The sequence below is a fragment of the Tachyglossus aculeatus genome, chromosome X5 (assembly GCF_015852505.1).
Source record: "Tachyglossus aculeatus isolate mTacAcu1 chromosome X5, mTacAcu1.pri, whole genome shotgun sequence".
NCBI classification, from domain to species: domain Eukaryota; kingdom Metazoa; phylum Chordata; class Mammalia; order Monotremata; family Tachyglossidae; genus Tachyglossus; species Tachyglossus aculeatus.
The window spans coordinates 3503066-3523345 of record NC_052097.1 but is presented as its reverse complement, the minus strand read 5'-3'; the positions used below and the strand labels follow the sequence as shown (position 1 = coordinate 3523345).

The window sequence follows — 20280 nt, the reverse complement described above, 5'->3', positions numbered from 1 at the left end:
GCCCAGATTTGGACCCTTTTTTCCCTCTGAGATGAAAGTAGCATCAAGATATTAACAATGTTGGATCTGTTTGATTTGCTCAATTCAAGACATTAGATGAACCTTCAAAACTCTCCCAAGACTATGAGATCCATGTGGGACAGGACTTGTGTCCTACCGAATTATAGTATATCCACCCCAGTGCTTACTACAGTGCTTGACACATAGTGAGTGCTTAACACATATTATTATTGGTATTATTATTATCCTACCTTAAACAAGCCTTTCTTCCCACAACTAATTATCCATAACCCAGGCTGTATCAACTTTCCAGCCTCCTCTTGGACTCGAGCAATTATTCAAGTCCATCCTCAGATCTTGTGTATATAAGCATATTTGATATTTCCATGTGGTTTTAGCACCAGTATTTATAAAGTACATGCACGGCATGTACTTTATCTCTGAGGAAAAAAATACCCCGACAAGTATTAATACACGACCCTGATTTTCTGTCCACTCCTTGATATCATTTGCTTCTTTTTTTCCCCAATGGTATTTGTTAAGCACTTACTATGTGCCAGGCACTGTCCTAAACACTGGGGTAAATGCAAGCCAGTCCAGTTGGACACAGTCCATGTCCCACATGGGGTGCACAGTCTTAATCCCCATTTTACAGATGAGGTCACTGAGGCATAGAGAAGTTAAGTGACTTGCCCAAGGGCACAGAACAGGCAAACGGTGCAGCCGGGATTAGAACCCAGGCCCTCTGACTCCCACTATTTCCAATAGGCCATGCTGTTTCTCTTCCCGGAGTAAGAATTCAATAAATGCTACCGACTCGTTGATTCTGATGACAGTACTAGTAGTTTCACTTAGAATGATGAGGAACAGGTCATGCCTACACATCTGGAATGCTAGAAAGAACTACCTTTAAAAGTATTTTAAACAAAGCTTTATTAACATATACTTTAATCAGACTGTGAACCTCTTAAGGGCAAGGAACATGTTTTCTTTCTTTTGTACTTTCCCAAGACTTAGTACAATGCATCACACTCATAAGTACCATTGATTGATACTGAAATATACAGCCACATTTTGGCATGTATGTATTTTTGTATATGTAGAGTTCAGTGTATTTATATGCGTATGCTAATAAGGTTCTATTTTCAATTTGAACTTTCGCAACTGTGAGTACTGTATAATAATAATAATAACTGTGGTATTTGTTAAGCACTTACTATAAGCTGGGTACTGTACTAAGCACTGGGGTAGATGCAAGCAAATGGGGTCCCTGTCCCACATGGGGTTCACAGTCTCAATCCCCATTTTACAGATGAGGTAGCCGAGGCCCAGAGAAGGAAAATGACTTGTCCAAGGTCACACAGCAGATTAGCGCCCACAATCTTCCGACCCCCAGGCCCAGGCTCTACCCATTAGGCCATACTGCTTTGCACCCACGTTTATCTTTCTCAATAATAATAACAATAACGGCATTTGTTAAGCGCTTACTACATGCGAAGCACTGCTCTAAGCGCTGGGGAGGTTACAAGGTGATCAGTTTGTCCCACAGGGGATCACAGTTTTTATCCCCATTTTACAGAGGAGGTAACTGAGGCACGGAGAAGGGAAATAATAATAATGTTGGTATTTGTTAAGCACTTACAATGTACAAAGCACTGTTCTTGACTTGCCCAAAGTCACACAGCTGACAGTTGGTGGAGTCGGGATTTGATCCCATGACCCCTGACTCCAAAGCCCGTGCTCTTTCCACTGAGCCACGATGCTTCTTTCATCTTTATTGGCCCGTGCCCTCAACTTTCTGGGAGCTCGAGGGGCCAGAATTAAATTCATTTATCATCTCTGCAGTTGGAGGGGAGGGAAATAGACTAGGGATAACTTAGCCTACCCCTCTGTGGCTGGCAGACAAATTCCCCTGATCCCTAATGTTGGCAAGATGGAGCTAGAGGTGATTGGTGGGGCAGAGGCGGTCCTGTTCTGTGACCAACCCGTTTGACTACCCTTCCTTCTCTTTTCTTTTTTGAATATGGGGGCTCCCGAGGACCATCAGGGAATTCCCGCTGGGTTGGTCCGAGCTGGGTTAGAAGCCATAGGCGCTTCCCATCGCTGTGCCCACACCCATCACTTGAAAGGCTCCAGTTCCCCGAACCCCGCAATGCACCAGGTCATCCCCGCAGTGGGAATGGGGCCTAGTCAATCGGCCAATCTGTGGAGCGCAGGTAGAGTAGAAGGCTCTCTGGGATTTTACATTTTCAGTGTGTCTTTTGCCTCTTTTCAGATGACACGAGAACAATACATACTGGCCACACAGCAAAATAACCTGCCCAGAGCCGAGAATCCCCAACTATATCCCGTGGGAATTTATGGATGGAGAAAGAGGTGCTTATACTTCTTTGTGCTTCTGCTGTTGGTTACCATGATTGTTAACTTAGCAATGACAATATGGATATTGAAGGTTATGAATTTCACAGTGGTAAGTACCACCATGATTTTACACCTGTTGCTTTTAGTCCGAGACACTGATAACTTTTCCCTTTGTGATTCATTGCTTTGAGGGGGAATTTTCAATAGCTGTGTTCCTGAGTGTTTTCTAAAATGCATGTGCCTCCGGATCATCAGACGATCGAGTAATCTTTACACCCTGGACTAGGTGTGGCATTAGATTTGGGCTAAAACTGGAAAAGTCATTTCTTGGGACAAAGTAGAGTTTCCTTAGAGGTGGATTGGGCAGATACTAATGACAAGCAAACTTGCACTTCATCACATCCCTGCATTTTAACGACTGCAATTATCATTTGACAATGGGAAACAGCCTGACCCTGTGGAAAGAGCAAGGGCTTGGGAGTCAGAGGACTTGAGTTCTAATCCTGGTGGCCAATTGCTTGCTGTGTGACCCAAGCACTCAATACAGTGCCCTGCACTCAGTAAGCAACTCAATAAATATGATTGATTGATTGACTTGGACAATTCCCTTAACTTCTCTGTGTCTTAGTTTCCTCAACTGTAAAATGGGGATTCAAAACGTGTTCTCCCTCCTACTTAGTCCGTGAGCTCCAAGCGGGTTGGGGATTGCGTCTGACCTGATTAACTTTACACCAGTGCTTAGAACAGTGCTTGACACATAGTAAATGCTTTAAAAAACCATAAAAAAGTACTTAATGGGTCGTTTCCTTGAGGTACTAGCTGTCAGAGCTCAAAAATAGCAGTTCCAAATAGTAAATTTCCACCCTTAAATGGCTGCGGAGCATTTGGAAAGCAGACCAAGGGGATGACCAGGATCCCAGGATCCAGCATAAATATGATTGATTGATTGACTTGGACAACTCCCTTAACTTCTCTGTGTCTTAGTTTCCTCAACTGTAAAATGGGGATTCAAAACCTGTTCTCCCTCCTACTTAGTCCATGAGCTCCAAGCGGGATGGGGATTGCGTCTGACCTTATTAACTTTACATCAGTGCTTAGAACAGTGCTTGACACATAGTCAGTGCTTAAAAAAAAACATAAAAAATACTTAATGGGTCGTTTCCTTGAGGTACTAGATGTCAGAGCTCAAAAGTAGGAGCTCCAAATAGGAAATTTCCACCCTTAAATGGCTGCAGAGCATTTGGAAAGCAGACCAAGGGGATGACCAGGATCCAAGCGGTCATCTTTTTGCCAAGGCTTTCTCAGAAGTCACCATCCTTAGAGGAAGCTGATTTGAAATCCCCGACTGTCTGAAGTCCAAATGGACCGGTTACTGGAATGCCGTAGTTGCAACCACAACTACCCACTAAGATTTTCAGAAAACATTTTCTCTTATTTTTCCTCTGGCCAGCAGTCTGGGAATCAGCAGTCTGAACAGTATGGATATAGCTGAAGCCACCCTCAAAATGAAAGCAGCGTGGCTCAGTGGAAAGAGCCCGGGTTTTGGAGTCAGAAGTCATGGGTTCAAATCCCAACTCCGCCAATTGCCAGCTGTGTGACTTTGGGCAATTCACTTCACTTCTCTGGGCCTCAGTTCCCTCATCTGTAAAATAGGGATGAAGACTGTGAGCCCCCTGTGGGACAACCTGATCACCTTGTAACCTCCCCAGCACTTAGAACAGTGCTTTGCACATAGTAAGCACTTAACAAATGCTATATATATATAAAAAGCTTAGTAAACTGTGAGCCCGTTGTTGGGTAGGGACCATCTCTATGTTGCCAACTTGTGCTTCCCAAGCGCTTAGTACAGTGCTCTGCACACAGTATGTGCTCAATAAATACGATTGAATGAATGAATGAATAACCACCCACAAAGAAATGGCCCCTGAAGCATAATGCACTTTGTCCCCAGATCAGGCCATTTACAAGAGGGATTCAAAAATAATAATAATAACAATAATTATGGCATTTGTTAAGCACTTACTATGTACCGAGGCACTGTACTAAGCACTGGGGTGGATAAAAGCAAATTGGGTTGGGCACAGTCCCTGCCCGAGTGGGGCTCACAGTCTCAATCCCCGTTTTACAGATGAGGTCACTGAGGCCCAGAGAAGTAAGTGACTTGCCCAAGGTCACACAGCAGACAAGTGGCAGAGCTTCTGGGCTTTATCCACTTTGCCATGCTGCTTCCCAAATCATTCTGTTCTGGTGGAGTTTTGCTGTCCAGTCCATATTATAAACCCATCTGAAACAGGTGAATCAAGCTCCAATCCTGGATTTCAATAAAGGTAGGCTTTCACTTGGGCAGCTAATATAGTTCCCAACCAAGCAGCGTGGTCTAGTGGATAGAGCCCAGGCCTGGGAATCAGAAGGACCTGGGTTCTAATCCCAGCCCTGCCGCTTGTCTGCCGCATGACCTTGGGCAAGTCACTTCACTTCTCTGTGCCTCAGTGACCTCATCTGTTAAATGGGGATTAAGACTGAGAGCCCCACGTGGGACAACCTAATTACCTTGTATCTACCCCAGCACTTAGAATGGTGTTTGGCACATAGTAAGCACTTAACAAATACCATAGTTATTAATTATTATTTAAATGAGGATTAAAGTTGTGAGGCCCATGTGGGACAGAGACTGTGTCCAACCTGATTATCTTGTATCTACCCCAGTGTTTAGAACAATGTCTGGTACATAGTAAGTGCTTAACAAATACTATTGAGAAAAGGAAAAAGTGAATATCAAGACCAAGACACACCTCCCCAGTAGGATGCGGAGATCGACTGTGTTATTGATCAGCAACAATACATCTCTCTTTCATTAAAGTGCCATCACAGATTAGCAAGCTCAGGGAACCATTAGCATTTCCACTGTAAAATAGGACAGACTACTGGGACCCACAGATTTTTTTGCTAATAATGATAATTAAGGTATTGGTTAAGCACTTATTATGTTCCAGGCACTGTACTAAACCCTGGGTTGGATTCAAGCAAATCGAGTTGGACACAGTCCCCATCCCATGAGACACTGATAGTCTCAATCCCCATTTTACAGATGCTGTTTCGCTAAGCACTAATGAATACCATCACTATTATTATTACTATTATTATTACCAATGTCCTCATTTCATTCGGGCCCTCTTAGAAGTCAGTCATTTAGAATTAGTACCATCCTGCAATGCTATCAACTTCCAAATACTCACACACTCATTTCATTTATTGAGATGCACTGCTGTGGAGCAACAAGCCAAGTGAAATAGGTTCATACTGTAGCTTTTGGCTAGAGACAAGCCCTGATTTCTCAGCAGTGAGGGGAGGTCAACACTGGATGGATTTCTGAGAGACAGCATGAAAAACCCACCAAGGATCTTAAAAATAAGCAAGACTCTTATGTCTGGGGTTGGTGCCTTGTTATTTGAAGGCAGGGACCCAGTGACCCTGTAAGGTCATTTCTGCGTCAGCAATCTGGGGCAGGTACCAGCTTTTTTACCTTGAAACAGTTTTAGATTTTTTAGTGGATGAGCATCGCAAACTGAATTTTTAAGGTCTTGCGACTGGATTTTTCCAGTTAAACCCAAATATTTTATGGTCTCCTTCTTTGGTGAGGTATAGGCTTTATATTAGAATTTTTAAAAAGAACGCTTTTGGGGGGAGCGTATTGGGAGTGGGATAGGCCTGAATATATATCAGCAAAGTCATGGTATTTATTTTTCTTCAAAGAACACATTTGCAAATTCAAAAGTAGTATTTGCAATTTTGGGGGTGGGGCATGTCAGCTTCTCCTTGTATGAATGGTGTACTTGCAATTGAGAATTGGTTTTCTTTGACTTTCTTCTCATGTAGCTATTTTCATGTTCAGTACCCATTTTTGTCACAGAGTCCAAAAGCGATAAAGAATATGTGAAGAAGATTAATAGTGAGCTTTATCCACTCCTTGTATCATGAATTAAGAGGAATTCTAGAGATTCCATGTATTCTTAAACTTCAAGTCTAAATTCTGTGGGTTGGACTGTCACAGTCATCTGTTTGCAATCAATCAGTCAATCAATCAAGTGTATTTACTGAGCAGTTACTGTTTGCAGAGCACTATACTAAGCATTTGGGAGAGTACAACATAACAGAATTGGTTCAAAAATCTGCAATCCAGTAGCGGCACATTCTCTCTAGACTGTAACCTCGTTGTGGACAGGGAAGGTGTCAACCAACTCTGTTCCACTGTTAAATTGTACTCGGCTTGATGTAGAAGGACACAGGGAGCCGGTCGGGGGTGAGAGGTGATGGGAGATGATTTTTGTGGAAGTGTAAATTGGTTTTCAAATGGTATTGAAAACTGTGGACAACAGTCATTGATCTATGAATGAGATTCTTGGAGCATCGGTCAATCATTAGTACTTATTGAGTGCTTACTGGGGAGCTTAAAGATGCCTCGGCATTCCCCTCGGCTCTCCCTATAGCCATAACCATGCTTTTTCCACTGGACATGGTGCTACGAGAATCTTCCAATCCCGCACAATGAACTCCGTGACTCAGCCACTTCTTAGGTGGGAGAAACGGAATAGATCCCACAGAGGGCAGTTCGTTCCCATTGTCCTTATTCCAATCCTATTTGGGAAGTACAGATAAAGGAATGTGGAGAGGGGCTTCTTAAAGACTAGCAATATTGGACCAATTTGGTGGGAGAGATGGATGTTGTTTTTCAGTGGCTCATTAATGATGCTATTGATTGTCAAACATGCTTTTAATTGTTGGCATAGAAACCAGCGAATCCAATCAGACATATTCCCTGTCCCATATGGGGATCTTAATGTAAGAGGAAGGGAGAACAGGTATTTTATCCCCATTTTGCAGGTGAAGAAACTGAGGCCCAGAGAGGACAATTGACTTGTCCGTGGTCACATAGCAGGCAAGCAGCGGTGCTGGGTGTGCTTATTAGATACCAGGAACTGTAGTAATTATTGGGTTAGATGCAAGATAATTGGATTGGACACAGTCCCTGTCCCATTTGGGGCTCACACTCTTAACCCCCATTATACAGATGAGGAAACTGAGGCCCAGAGAAGTGAAGTGACTTGCTCAAGGTCACACAGCAGACAAGTGGCAGAGCTGGGATTAGAACCCAGATCCTTCTGATTCCCAGGCCCTGGCTCCATCCGCTAGACCACGCTGCTTCTCGAACATTAATCAGGTCGGACATGCCCCTGTCCCACATGGGGCTTACAGTCTGAGTGAGGTCACAACTGTCTCCCCACCCTCTCCCCACAGCTGAGATAGGAGACCGTTGTCTAAGAGAGGTCCAGCCAATGCTCTAATGCGGTGTGATGTACAGATTTCTGGCAGCCTTCAGAGGAGTGAGTTAGAACAGTGCTCTGCACATAGTAAGCGCTTAATAAATGCCATTAATATTATTAGTATTATTATATTGTTACTATTCCCTTATTACCCTCTCTTTTCACTTCCTCATCATCTTCTGACAGATGGTCTCTCGCACATGAAACCTCCCACACTTGGGTTTAAACCAGTGGGAAATCCTGTCTTCCCCTTTATGGAAAATCTGAGGGAAAGTTATTCTGGGCCCTGTTAAGAGGGAACTGGTTGTGTTGACTTCTCTTTGAGGAATGTAGCCAGATGATATCAGTCTAAGGAAGATCCTTGGCTTGGGATCAGTCAATCAATTGTATTTATTGAGCACTTACTGTGTGCAGAACACTGTAGTAAGCACTGGGGAAGGTAGAATATATTCTGTTATATTTCCCTGCCCACGGTGATCTTACAGTCTAGCGGGGGAGACAGACATTAGTATAAATAAATTATGGATATGTACATAAGTGCTGTGGGTCTGGGAGGGGGTGGAAGGGGTAAATATTCATTCAGTTGAATTTATTGAGCACTTGCTGTGTACAGAGCAGTATATTCGGTGCTTGGGAGCGTCCATTATAACAATAAACAGTCACATTCCCTGTCCACAACAAGCTATACTGCCCAGAGGATGAGCTTACAGTCTAGAGGATAAGGGAGCAAATCTGGGCAACAAAGAAGGGAATGGGACAAGAAGAAATGAATATTTAGTCATTAGTCAAGAGAAGCAGCGTGGCTCAGTGGAAAGAGCATGGGGCTTGGAGTCAGAGGTAATGGGTTCAAATCCCGGCTCCACCAATTGTCAGCTGTGTGACTTTGGGCAAGTCACTTAACTTCTCTGGGCCTCAGTTACCTCATCTGTAAAATGGGGATTAAGATTGTGAGCCCCACGTGGGACAACCTGATTGCCTTGTATACCCCCAGCGTTTTGAACAGTGCTTTGCACATAGTAAGAGCTTAACAAATACTATTATTATTATTATTATTATTATTATTGTTATTATTGTTGTTAGTCAGGGAAGGCCTCTTGGAGGAGATGTGCCTCCAGTAAGGCATTGAAGGTGAGAACCATCCTCAAGAGCTACTGGGTAAGAAAGCAAACTAAGAAGAATCACGTTCCTTCTCTAAGATATTTTAGCCAATCATTCAATCTATTGATGGTACTAATGAACACCTACTGTGTGCTAAGAAGCCATACAAAACAGAAACAAGTCACGCATCCCCTGTCTTCAAGTTACTTACACTTCAATGGGGAAGGCAAAATGGACACAAACTATTTACATAGAGTGGGAACAGGAAAAAGAACAGGGTACAATGAGTACACATGTATGTGGCTAGATACTCGAAGAGAAGCAGCATGGCTCAGTGGAAAGAGCACGGGCTCTGAAGTCAGAGGTCTTGGGTTCAAATCCCGACTCCACCAACTGTCAGCTGTGTGACTTTGGACAAATCACTAAACTTCTCTGTGCCTCAGTTACTTCATCTGTAAAATGGGGATTAATACTGTGAGCTCCCTGTGGGACAACCTGATCACCTTGTAACCTCCACAGCGCTTAGAACAGTGCTTTGCTCATAGTAAGCGCTTAATAAATGCCATTAATATTATTATTATTATTCAAATAGACATTTAAATCGTCAGTGTACTTCAATGGCTGAGGCTAACAGTAAAATGCATTAGAGGGAAGGGTGGGCGTTGGATTGACCTAACTGGTGTTGTCAGGGATAAATCTGGTAAGACTTCCTGGAGGAGGGGGGATTTTTAGGAGGTCTTTGAAGATGAGGAGAGGTGTCACCTGGTGAATTTGGAAGCGAGCATTTCAGACTGGTTAGATAGTGTGAATGAGGGGGCAGAAGTGCGAGAGCTGAGTTGGAGATGGTTGGAAGGGAAGCTTATAGATTATAAATTCCCTGTGGGCAGGAATTGTATCTATTATCTCCACTGTTATCGTACTTTCCTAAGTGCTTAGTACAGCGCTCTGCCCACAGTAAGAGCTCAGTTAATATCTTGATGATTGATTGATTGATTGGAAGGAGTGAAGAGTGGGAGCCGGGAAGGAGAAGGGGAAGAGAGATGATTATAGATATCCTGAAGAAGAGGAGTCTCGAAGGTAGTTGTCCTGGATGAGGAGAGAGATGTGTAGCTAGTACAGGGTTTGAGGAGTGGAGACATACGAACTGAGCCAACCTGATCCAAGCAGTGCGAAGTGAATTATGATCCAAAGGGGAGAATCTGTTCCAATATTTTCAAAAGAAGCTTCAGCCTTTTACGATAGCAAAGACTGGAGTGATCTCTTTCAATAGAAACTCCGGCACGATTGCCATGAAACTTACTTCACCCGTTCATGTGGAGTCAAAAACAGCACTGAACACGTCAATCGATCGATGATGTTTATTGAGCGCTTGGTGCAGAACACTGTACTGAGTGTTTGCAGAGTACAGTACAGTTTGTAGACACGATCCCTGCCCTCAAGGAGCCTTCAATCTAACGGGCATGGAAAGGAGTTGATTCTAATTCGAATTCCAGATGGCATTTTAACACTCTTGAACTGGGGATGAAATCAGGAACCTGTTCATTTTACTCGGAAAATGGTGATGCCGTGGTCCTCTCCCGGATGCTTCACTCTTGAATCTCAGACATTTTGGTAATTACCTGCCTTGGGGTTTAAAAATGATACATGGCTCAGACCCTTCCAAAATACTATTGCAATAAAAACCTCTGTTACGGCAGCCAGACGGAAAAGTGCCTCCATATGAATATTAATCTCACCCAAGACCTTCTTCTAACTCATTTTTTATCAACTTCAGACCTTGTTCAGAGCCCATAAATGTTATTGCTATTAATTTCAAGTGGATTCAGTTTAGAATTTATCTTTTGTACCAAGGCAGTTTGCACCGTTTACATGAAAATACTAATAAAGGAGTCTTATAGCCAGTGACCCAGTCACCATGGATAAGTACTGATTTATTCCCCAGGTGTTTCTGTCACAGTTTTTCCGTGTAGACTAGAAGTTCCTCTTGGGTGGGGATCATGTCTACCAACCCTATTTTATTGTACTTTCCCAAATGCTTCCCAAGAGAAGCAGTGTTGCCTAGTGGATAGAGCACAGACACAAGACAGGAAGTCAGAAGGACCTGGGTTCTAATCCTTTCTCTTCCACTTGTCTGCTGTGTGACCTTGGTCCAGTCACTTAACTTTCCTGAACCTCAGTTCCCTCATCAGGGAATTAAGACTGTGATCTTGTATCTATCCCAGCACTTAGTACAGTGCCTGGCACATAGGAAGCACTTACTCTGAACCCCACATGGGACAGGGACTGTGTCCAATCAATTTGCTTGTATCCACCCCAGCGCTTAGTACAGCACCTGCCACAGAGTAAGGCTTAACAAATACCATTATCATTATTATTAAAATGCCAGTAAAAAAGTGCTCTGCCCATAGTAAGTGCTCAATAAATACCATTGATTGAATGATTTCCCTGCTGTTGGTGGTGGTGGGCAGAGGTTTCCACATTAGTTGGAAAAGTTGAAATATAAAGTTCAAACTAGAACATCAGTTCATATCCTGGTTTCAACTGTGTGTGTGGAGCTCATTGTGGGGAGGAATGTGTATTAAATGTGTAGTAATAATCATAATAATGGCATTTATTAAGCGCTTATATGTGCAGAGCACTGTTCTAAGCGTTGGGGAGGTTACAAGGTGATCAGGTTGTTCCATGTGGGGCTCACAGTCTTAATCCCTATTTTACAGATGAGGGAACTGAGGCCCAGAGAAGTTAAGTGACTTGCCCAAAGTCACACAGGTGACAAGTGGCGGAGCTGAGATTTGAACCCATGACCTCTGACTCCAAAGCCCATGTTCTTTCCACTGAGCCATGCTACTTCTCAGTAGTAATACTGTACTCTCCCAAATGCTTAGTAAAGTGCTTTGCACACAGTAAGTGCTCAATAAATACAATTGAATGAATGATTACCGACAAGGTGTGGAACTCTTGGGGTGGAGGGTCCCTCTTTTTGTCTTTTAGTTCAAAGAGTTTTGCATTTCCCAAACCCCAGCACTGTGTTTTGTTTTGGGTGTGAGAACCTTCTAAAACAATTAGGAAAACTACCAGGAGTCCAGTCGGCTGAAAGTGAAGACATTGTGCAAATTGCCATTAACTTCTTCCCGGTGAGAAGCCATTGTTTGAAGAAAATCAATTTTCTTAGCCTCCCTTAGGTCTACCTGAATGCGCTACTTGTTCTCGCTGCAACTGAACAAAGACCCAGGAGTTTCAGAGACTCTGGGATACATAATCTGTCAAATTGCAGTCCTCACCTGATTTATCTTCGTTCTGTAGTTCAGGTCATTGCTGGCCTGTGGTATTTTGGGGCCCTCGGACGGTTTGTCAGAAAATCTCCTCTGTCCAATTAGTCAACCTATCCAAAAATTCATGTTCTGGGTGGAAAGAGCATAGTCCTGGGGGTCAGAGGACCTGGGTTCTAATCCCAGCTCTGCCACGTGTCTGCTGTGTGACCTTGGGAAAGTCACTTCACTTCTCTAGACCTCAGTTCCCTCATCTGCACAATGGGGATTGAGACTGTGAACCCCATGTGGGACAGGGACTGTGTCCACATAGTAAACATAAATATGGATCCAGGTTTCCTTTCCCTCAGTATGCAGGACAAGATAAAAAAAATCAACCAATCACTGGTATTTATTGAGCAATTACCATGTGCAGAGCACTGGAGTAAGCACTTGGAAGACACAATGCAACAGAATTAGCAAACATGTTCCCTGCCCATAATGAGCTTACAGTCTAGAGGGGGAGCAGACATTAATATACAAAAATAGGGGTTCGGGTTGTGTTTCCTTTCCCCGCGGTATGCAGGGCATAAGCAATGCCAAACCTGTCCTATGCTGGAAGTCAAGTTCAATAGGCATAAAGCATCTGTTTAGTACATTGCCAAGCACTGAATACACAGTAAGAGCTCAATAAACACGATTGAATCTGCACAGAACATACCCTTTCATCACCATTTCCCTACACCTGAATTATGTGTTTTCATTTTAAATGGAAATTGGCTGGCTGGATATAGTTTGAATTCCTAATTCCAAGCTCTGAAAGAGGTAGAGAAGCTAAATTCCAATTACTGCTAATCCAGTGGCACTCTTCTCTACAAGAGAGCGGCCAACTTGTTTTTTGGACCACTGTTAGTACTTGGACACTATACAATCATTATTTTGTTCTCACAAGCTGGATTCCTATCCTGCTTAAGTCTGAGATTACTTCATTGGGTTGACAAGGATGAAAATGTGGCTTTGCGGAGTCGGTTTATTCTCCAACTACTTTGTCAAAGCTTTGCTTTTTTCTCCTCTGGGAAGCAAAAAAAGTTTAGCATTCTCATGAAGCCAGGACCCTGGGAGATGGGGCTTGAAATGCGAGTAACATTAATACAGATGGACTGAGAATTCAGCAACAATTTGTTCACTTGCCAACACACTTATGCCCCAGTGTACTTCAAAAAACAGTGACAGCAATGAGAGTATTGATAGCCCATGTGCTCACATGGCTTCAGTGAGCATCTCTATGCGGACAACTTCCAATTTTACCTTTCTACATAACCTACAATCCTATTTTTTCTCTTGCCTCCAGGTCCTAGTCACCTGGTTGTCTTGGCAACGATGTGTCTAAAATGAAAACTACTCATCTTCCCTCACAGCCTAAACCCATTCCTTCACCTCAATTTCCCCAAATGAACACCACCATCCTATCTCTTACTGATTCAACCACCATCCTCTCTGTCCTAGAATGTAGATGTCAACCTGGATTCTTAGACATCTAGCAACTCTCACATTCAATCTTCCACCATATTGTCAGGGTTTTTTTTTTTGTTGTTGATGGAATTTGTTAAATGCTTATTATGTCCCAGGCACTGTGCTAAGCGCTGGGGTGGGTACAAGCAAATCGGGTTGGACACAGTCCCTGTCCCTTGTGGGGCTGACGGTCCTCACCCCCATTTTACAGAGGAGGTAAATGAGACCCAGGGAAGTAAAGCATTTTGCCCAAGGTCACACAGCAGACCAGTGGCGGAGCCAGGATTAGAACCCAGGTCCTTCTGACTCTCAGGACTATGCTCTATCCACTTGGCCATCACGCTCATTAGTAAGTGCTCAATAAATACCAATGACTGATTGATTGATTGGAGGCAAGCACCTCCAGCATATCAGGAGAATTTTGCTAAACTGGGAAAAGCTTTGTGGAAATCCAACCTTCTACCCACAGGCTGCCTGGTCCAGGGAATATTTTAATTTTCCTCATCAGTGATTTTTATACCAAGTGAACTTAGACTTCAGTTTGATGAGCAAAGGGGCATCTCCTCTCCCCGCAGCCCCCCATAGGCTGAGATTTCAAGGGCTGGGAAGCAAGCCTGTCGTCTCCACATAAACCCTTCATCTCAAGTGTCCTACTTCTCCGCTGTCGGGTGATGAAAGGACAATCCTTCTGTCCCATTTAATCAGCTCTGACAGTCCCCCGAAGGTGATGGGGTCAATTCGCTCTGAAGACAGGTGGACCCTTGTCGAGGGATGGCTTCGTTTCATTTACTTGTCTGAGGGATCTAATTTACTCCTGAAAACCCCATGCCTTCCCCGTGGAGGAAAATATATTTGCAGCTCCCAAAGACTCCTGAGAGGCTGGATGTGTATGATAAGCACCTGCTCCTGACCTTCTCCCATTATAGTATTTGTTACTATGTTCCAGGCACTGTACTAAGCACTGGGGTGGATACAAGCAAACCGGGTTGGAGGCAGTCCCTATCCCACAGGGGGCTCACAGTCTAAATCACCATTTTACAGATGAGGTAACTGAGGCTCAGAGAAGTGAAGTGACTTGTCTAAGGTCACACAGCAGACAAATGGCAGAGCTAGGATTAGAACCCAGATCCTTCCGACCCCCAGGCCTGTGCTCTATATACTAGACCACCCTGCAGAAGCAAAACATGCATTCTCTGTTCTCAAGGAGTATAATGATAAGAAGAATCATCATCATCGTCCTATTTGTGAAGCACTTACAATGTGCCAAACCCTGGGATAGACGTAAGATGAGGTTGGACGCAGTCCCTGCAAGGCACGCACCTCTTAGTCTAAGAGGGACAGAGAACAGGTATTAGATCCCCATTTCACAGTTGAGGAAACTGAGACACAGAGCCATTAAATGACTTGCCCACGGTCACCCAGCAGGTGAGTAGCAGAGTTGGGATTAGAAGCTCCTAGACCTGTCCCCTTTCCTCTAGGCCCCGCTGCTTCTCAACCTCAATTATTCTGCAAGCCAAAAATTAAAAAATACTTGCAAATGATGGGACCAGGAAGAAGAGCCAGAATAAATCATGGTAGGGAGATTGTCAAGGTGAAGAAGCTGACTGAGCAATCGAACAGAAATGTACATATTAAATGCAGTGAACGGGCATAATGAAATATTATAGATATATCTGGGGTCCTGGAACAGTCACCCCAAAACTCCTTTTCCCCCTCCCCAACATCGAGGCGATGTTATTGGGGAACAGCTCGTCTGGCTGGGAAAAGTGAAAAAGACAGACTTTCATAATTTTCCCACCTGGAGAGCAGACAGGGCAGAACCAGGCTCCTAAAGGAAGTCCTCTAGACTGTAAGCTGATTGTGGGCACGAAATGTGTCTTTTTATTGCTGTATAGTACTCTCCCAAGTGTTCTGCGCAATATAAGTGCTCAATGAATAATATTGACCAACTGACTAAAGATGCTGTGAAGTTCCACATTCAGCACAGTGACCTATGGAGAAGTCTCACCAATTACCAGCCTGATATGTAGCCATTTCACATATAAGCTCTTACACACAGTAAGCACTTAATACCATTGAATGAATTGTGAATCGTCCCTAAAAGGGTTGGGCAGGGAATGTGTCTATTATATTATTATGTGTCTATTGTTGTTATGTGGTACTCTCCCAAGTGCTTAGTACAGTGCCCTGCACACAAATAGCTCTCAGTAAATACCACTGGTTGATTGATGGTTCAAAAAGGGTACATCAGGTAGTGAAAGCTTATCTTCGAGTATGGTACTAAATTGACCAGAGCGTCACTAACTATCTGTATATTTTATACACTATGTGACCTTGGGAAAGTCACTTACCTGTTCTGGACCTCTGTTTCCTGAAGAAACATCAGGTTCATGGGAATGGGAGAGAAACTGTGGATGTCATAATTTATGACAATTTATGACATTTATAATTATAACGTGTCCATAACCATAATTTATTTATTTATATGACTATATGTCTCCCCTCTAGTCTGTAAGCTCACTGTGAGCAGGGAATGGGTCTATTATATTTTTATATTGTACTTTCCCAAGTGCTTAATATAGTGCTCTGCCCACAGAAATATAGCGATCGATTGATTGAATGTCACGTTCGGTGACCATCACCAAGGCCAATACCAATGACAATAAAATCCTCCACAAATTGGGGCACTGTTCCCCATCCATGACAGCATTTTATGAGGCATGTCTTGGTCTATCACATCTCCAAGCCTGGAATAAATGTGTACCCTGGATTAGTTTTGCTGAGTTATAAATCTCTGGTCCTGTTTTTTGAGAAAAAAAAAAAGAATGTCCTTCAAGCCTAGAAAATATATGTATTTGTATTATTCCTTAGAGATTTGAGGTATAAATGACCAGGTTCTTAACCATTCGGTTACAGGTAATGGATTCTGTGAGTCCTCCAGTGAGCTGTTGACAGGTTAGATTATGTGTCTTGCACCTGAAACTGAAGAAAATGAATAAATCAGGCCGCAATGCATTTCCATTCCCAGTAATATACTCTGTGTGTGTTTCTGTGCTGTGCCGAAATATCCTTTAAATAATGTTTCCAGCACTCGACTAATTCAAATGTCCTGCTTGCTGCTGTCTATGTTATGTGCTGGAGAATGGTGAGCATGGGCTGAAGCAGAATAATAATAATAATGGTATTTATTAAGCGCTTACTATGTGAAAAGCATGGTTCTAAGTGCTGGGGAGGTTACAAGGTGATCGGGTTGTCCCACGGGGACTCACAGTCTTAATCCCCATTTTACAGATGAGGAAACTGAGGCACAGAGAAGTTAAGAGACTTGCCCAAAGTCACACAGCTGACAATTGGCGGAGCTGGGATTTGAACCCATGACCTCTGACTCCAAAGCCCGGGCTCTTTCCACTGAGCCACACTCCTTCTCTATTTAGTGAATGATCTAGTGGATAGAGCACAGGCTTGGGAGTCAGAAGGTATTGGGTTCTAATCCCAATTCTGCCACCTGACTGCAATTGACATTCGACAAGTCAATTCAGTTCTCTGCAACTCAGTTCCCTTATCTGTAAAATGGGGATGAAGACCGTGAGCTCTTTGTGGGACAGGGACTGTGTCCAACCTGATTAGCTTGAGTCTTCCCCAGTGTTTAGAACAGTTCCTGGCACATAATAAGCACTTAACAAATACCACAATTATTTTTATTATTATGGGAAGGGGATGAGATTTGCTTCTGGGGTTAGAGAGGCAGGAGAAGGCAAATCACATCAATGTCCCCCCAGTAGGGCATTGGTAGACAAGGCTGAGGGATTACCTTGCCCACATTCTGATTTCAAGCCAAAGTGTCAAGAACCAGCAGCAATAACAGAGGGTGATTTATGTTTAGCTAATTCTAGGTATATGAGGTGAAATAAGGTGAGTTATTCTATAAAGTGGCGGGGTAGAAATCTTCTATTTCTTTTCTCCGAAAGCAGTTAAAAAAAAATCAAAAGAGCTTGGGAATTAAGTAGACTGCTGGAGAGTCATCTCAGGTTTAGCAAGATAGAAGTAAATTGAAATGTCTTATCAAACTAAGTGTAGGATTGGGAACCAAGAAGCAAAACTCTTCACAATGCCAATGGAGTTTCATTTACAAATCGTGTCTGAGACAATCTTGATGATCCGTCTAATAGTCCAAACACTCCGAGATAAGTTCTAGGTAGCAGAAATGATGGATTCAAAGAATACCAGCTCTCTGTGGGCTGATACGAAAGTGTTGAAGTTGTTGAATAGATAAAACAGTTTGTAAAAAAAACTTTTTTTTCCCCGCTTTTAAAATCCAGGGAAACGTTGGAGGTCTTATGATTTCAATGTTAAAGTCGTCTAATTCTTCTCAGAGTCTTTGGAGGGAAGCACGGCAATGGGTCTCCAGATGGCATATTTATATGGGAGTACGTGAAACGCTTGTCGTACTATATTTACTCTGGGTTTAGAGGTCCGTGGAAAGAATTACAATATCAGATTCCTCTGTAATGTCAATCTTCCAAGGGGAAAAGCAAATTTGGAATTTATTAAGCGCTTACTATGTGCAAAGCACTGTTCTAAGTGCTGGGGTGGTTACAAGGTGATCAGGTTGTCCCTCGGGGGGCTCACAGTCTTAATCCTCATTTTCCAGATGAGGTAACTGAGGCACAGAGAAGTTAAGTTGCCCAAAGTCACACAGCTGACAATTGGTGGAGCAGGAATTTGAACCCATGACCTCTGACTCCAAAGCCCGTGCTCTTTCCCCTGAGCCACGATCAGTTTGGACACAGTCCCTGTCCCTCAGACTTAATCCGCATTTTACAGATGAGGTAACTGAGGCTCAGAGAAGTGAACCGACTTACCCAAGGCTCCACGGCAGACAAGTGGTGGAGCCAGGATTAGAGCCCCAGTTCTTCTGATTCCCCGTGCTCTATCCACTGTGCCATGCTATTTCTCTATACGTGCTATTTCTCTGCCACATACAGTCACCCACATGTGAACACCCCCATCAACTGCAACAAGTTCAAAGGCCAGGTGCATCCGAAACAAGAAGGGGATTTTGCGAGAGGATGGGGTGAACTTCCAAGAGCAAGCAGGCCAGAGAGCTGCCATTTTGAGTCCCTCCCACCCTGACTGGAAACTCTCAGGTCTTATCAATGGCTTGGAATGGATGAAGCTGGGAAAACAGCCCACTCTTGACCCCATAGAGTGGCTGGTAGATCTTCCACTGGGGCCTGTTTCCTAGCAACCCTTCCTGAACCCTTGGGCGTTGCCTTACCACCATGTGAGAAGCAGAGTGGCTCAGCGGAAAGAGCCCGGACTTTGGAGTCAGAGGTCATGGGTTCAAATCCCAGCTCCGCCAATTGTCAGCTGTGTGACTTTGGGAAAGTCACTTCACTTCTCTGGGCCTCAGTTTCCTCATCTGTAAAATGGGGATTAATGTGAGCCCCCCGTGGGACAACCTGATTCACCTTGTAGCCTCCCCAGCGCTTGGCACATGGTAAGCACTTAATAAATGCCATCATTATTAGTATTATTATTATTATGTGCTTTCCAAATTTCCCTGCCACTGGTGACCACGTTGTTCCCCTCATGAGCTCACCTGGTAACTCTTCCCGCCCAGACGGCTCTTTAAGAATTCTGCCCTCATAGTGAAGGGCTTCCTTTATGGACTTCAAATTCTGGGACTAAATCAATGATCCGAGTGAAAGGAAAGAACTGTGTGAGGGTACCTCATCCCAGCTTTCTGCAGAACGTAAAGGGTGGCTGAGAAATTGACCTATTACCTCCTTAACTCTGCCAGCTTTGCCCTTTCTTTCGTCCATCTCTTGAATGGCGCTGCCAAGGAGAAGGTCAAAGCGAGGGGCGGGTAACGAGGGGCTTCACAAGAAATGGAACTGCAACCAACCCGCCTGACCCATCATCTCTGCCTCAGCCCAGAGCTATTGCTAATGGTGTCTTCCACTCTGACCAGGAAGGAAACACATTTCTGCCCTTTTTTAAAAAAAAAATGGAATTTCTTATGCATTTATGATGTGTCAGACACTGTTCTAAGCTCCGGGAAAGGCGCAAATTTAGGTCAGACACAGTCCCTGTCCCACATAGGGCTCACAGTTGAAGTAGGAGGGAGAACGGCTATCCCCATTTTATAGTTGAGGAAACTGAGGCCTAATGTCACACAGCAAGTGACTGGTAGTGTCAGGATTGGAACCCCACATTCTTCTGATTCTCAGGCCCGTGCTCTTTTTACTAAGTCATGCTGCTTCTCCATTAACAAGTACCATGATGATGATTATTATTATTAATTATTATTTGCCCCATTAATGTACCAGAAGTTCCCCGTTTCTGCTGGCTTGCCTCCTTATTCCAGTTGCCACGATTGGATGGAAGAACAAGTCAATCCCACAAGGAAATTATACAGTGGTTTTAATATCTTAATATTTTTATATGTTCTCAGCATTATTACAATAAAAATATTAAGAGTAGAGGGCTGTTTGTCCAAGGGATGGCATGAAATCCTGAGTGGAGTCAGTGTCCTCTAGTAATCCATCAATTGTATTTATTGAGCACTTACTATATGTGAAACACTGTACTAAATGCTTTCGAGAATACAGTACAACAGAATTAGCAGACACATTCCCCGTGAGCCCAACCTTCTAGACTGTGAGCCCGCGGTTGGGTAGGGACCGTCACTATATTTTGCCAGCTTGTACTTCCCAAGTGCTTAGTACAGTGCTCTG

The 20280-nt window shown here is 43.6% G+C and overlaps 1 protein-coding gene across 2 annotated transcripts in view; it reads left to right on the top strand.

Annotated features, from left to right (window-relative positions):
* Positions 1-20280, top strand: part of SGCZ (sarcoglycan zeta) — a 453455-nt gene that overhangs the window by 277383 nt on the left and 155792 nt on the right. Inside the window, exon 2 of one of the 2 annotated variants that reach the window (XM_038769257.1) lies at positions 2276-2470. In XM_038769257.1, coding sequence (XP_038625185.1) covers positions 2276-2470 — 195 coding nt within the window. Of the gene's footprint in view, positions 1-2275; positions 2471-20280 lie in introns of those variants that run through there. The other variant, XM_038769258.1, reaches the window with a different exon arrangement.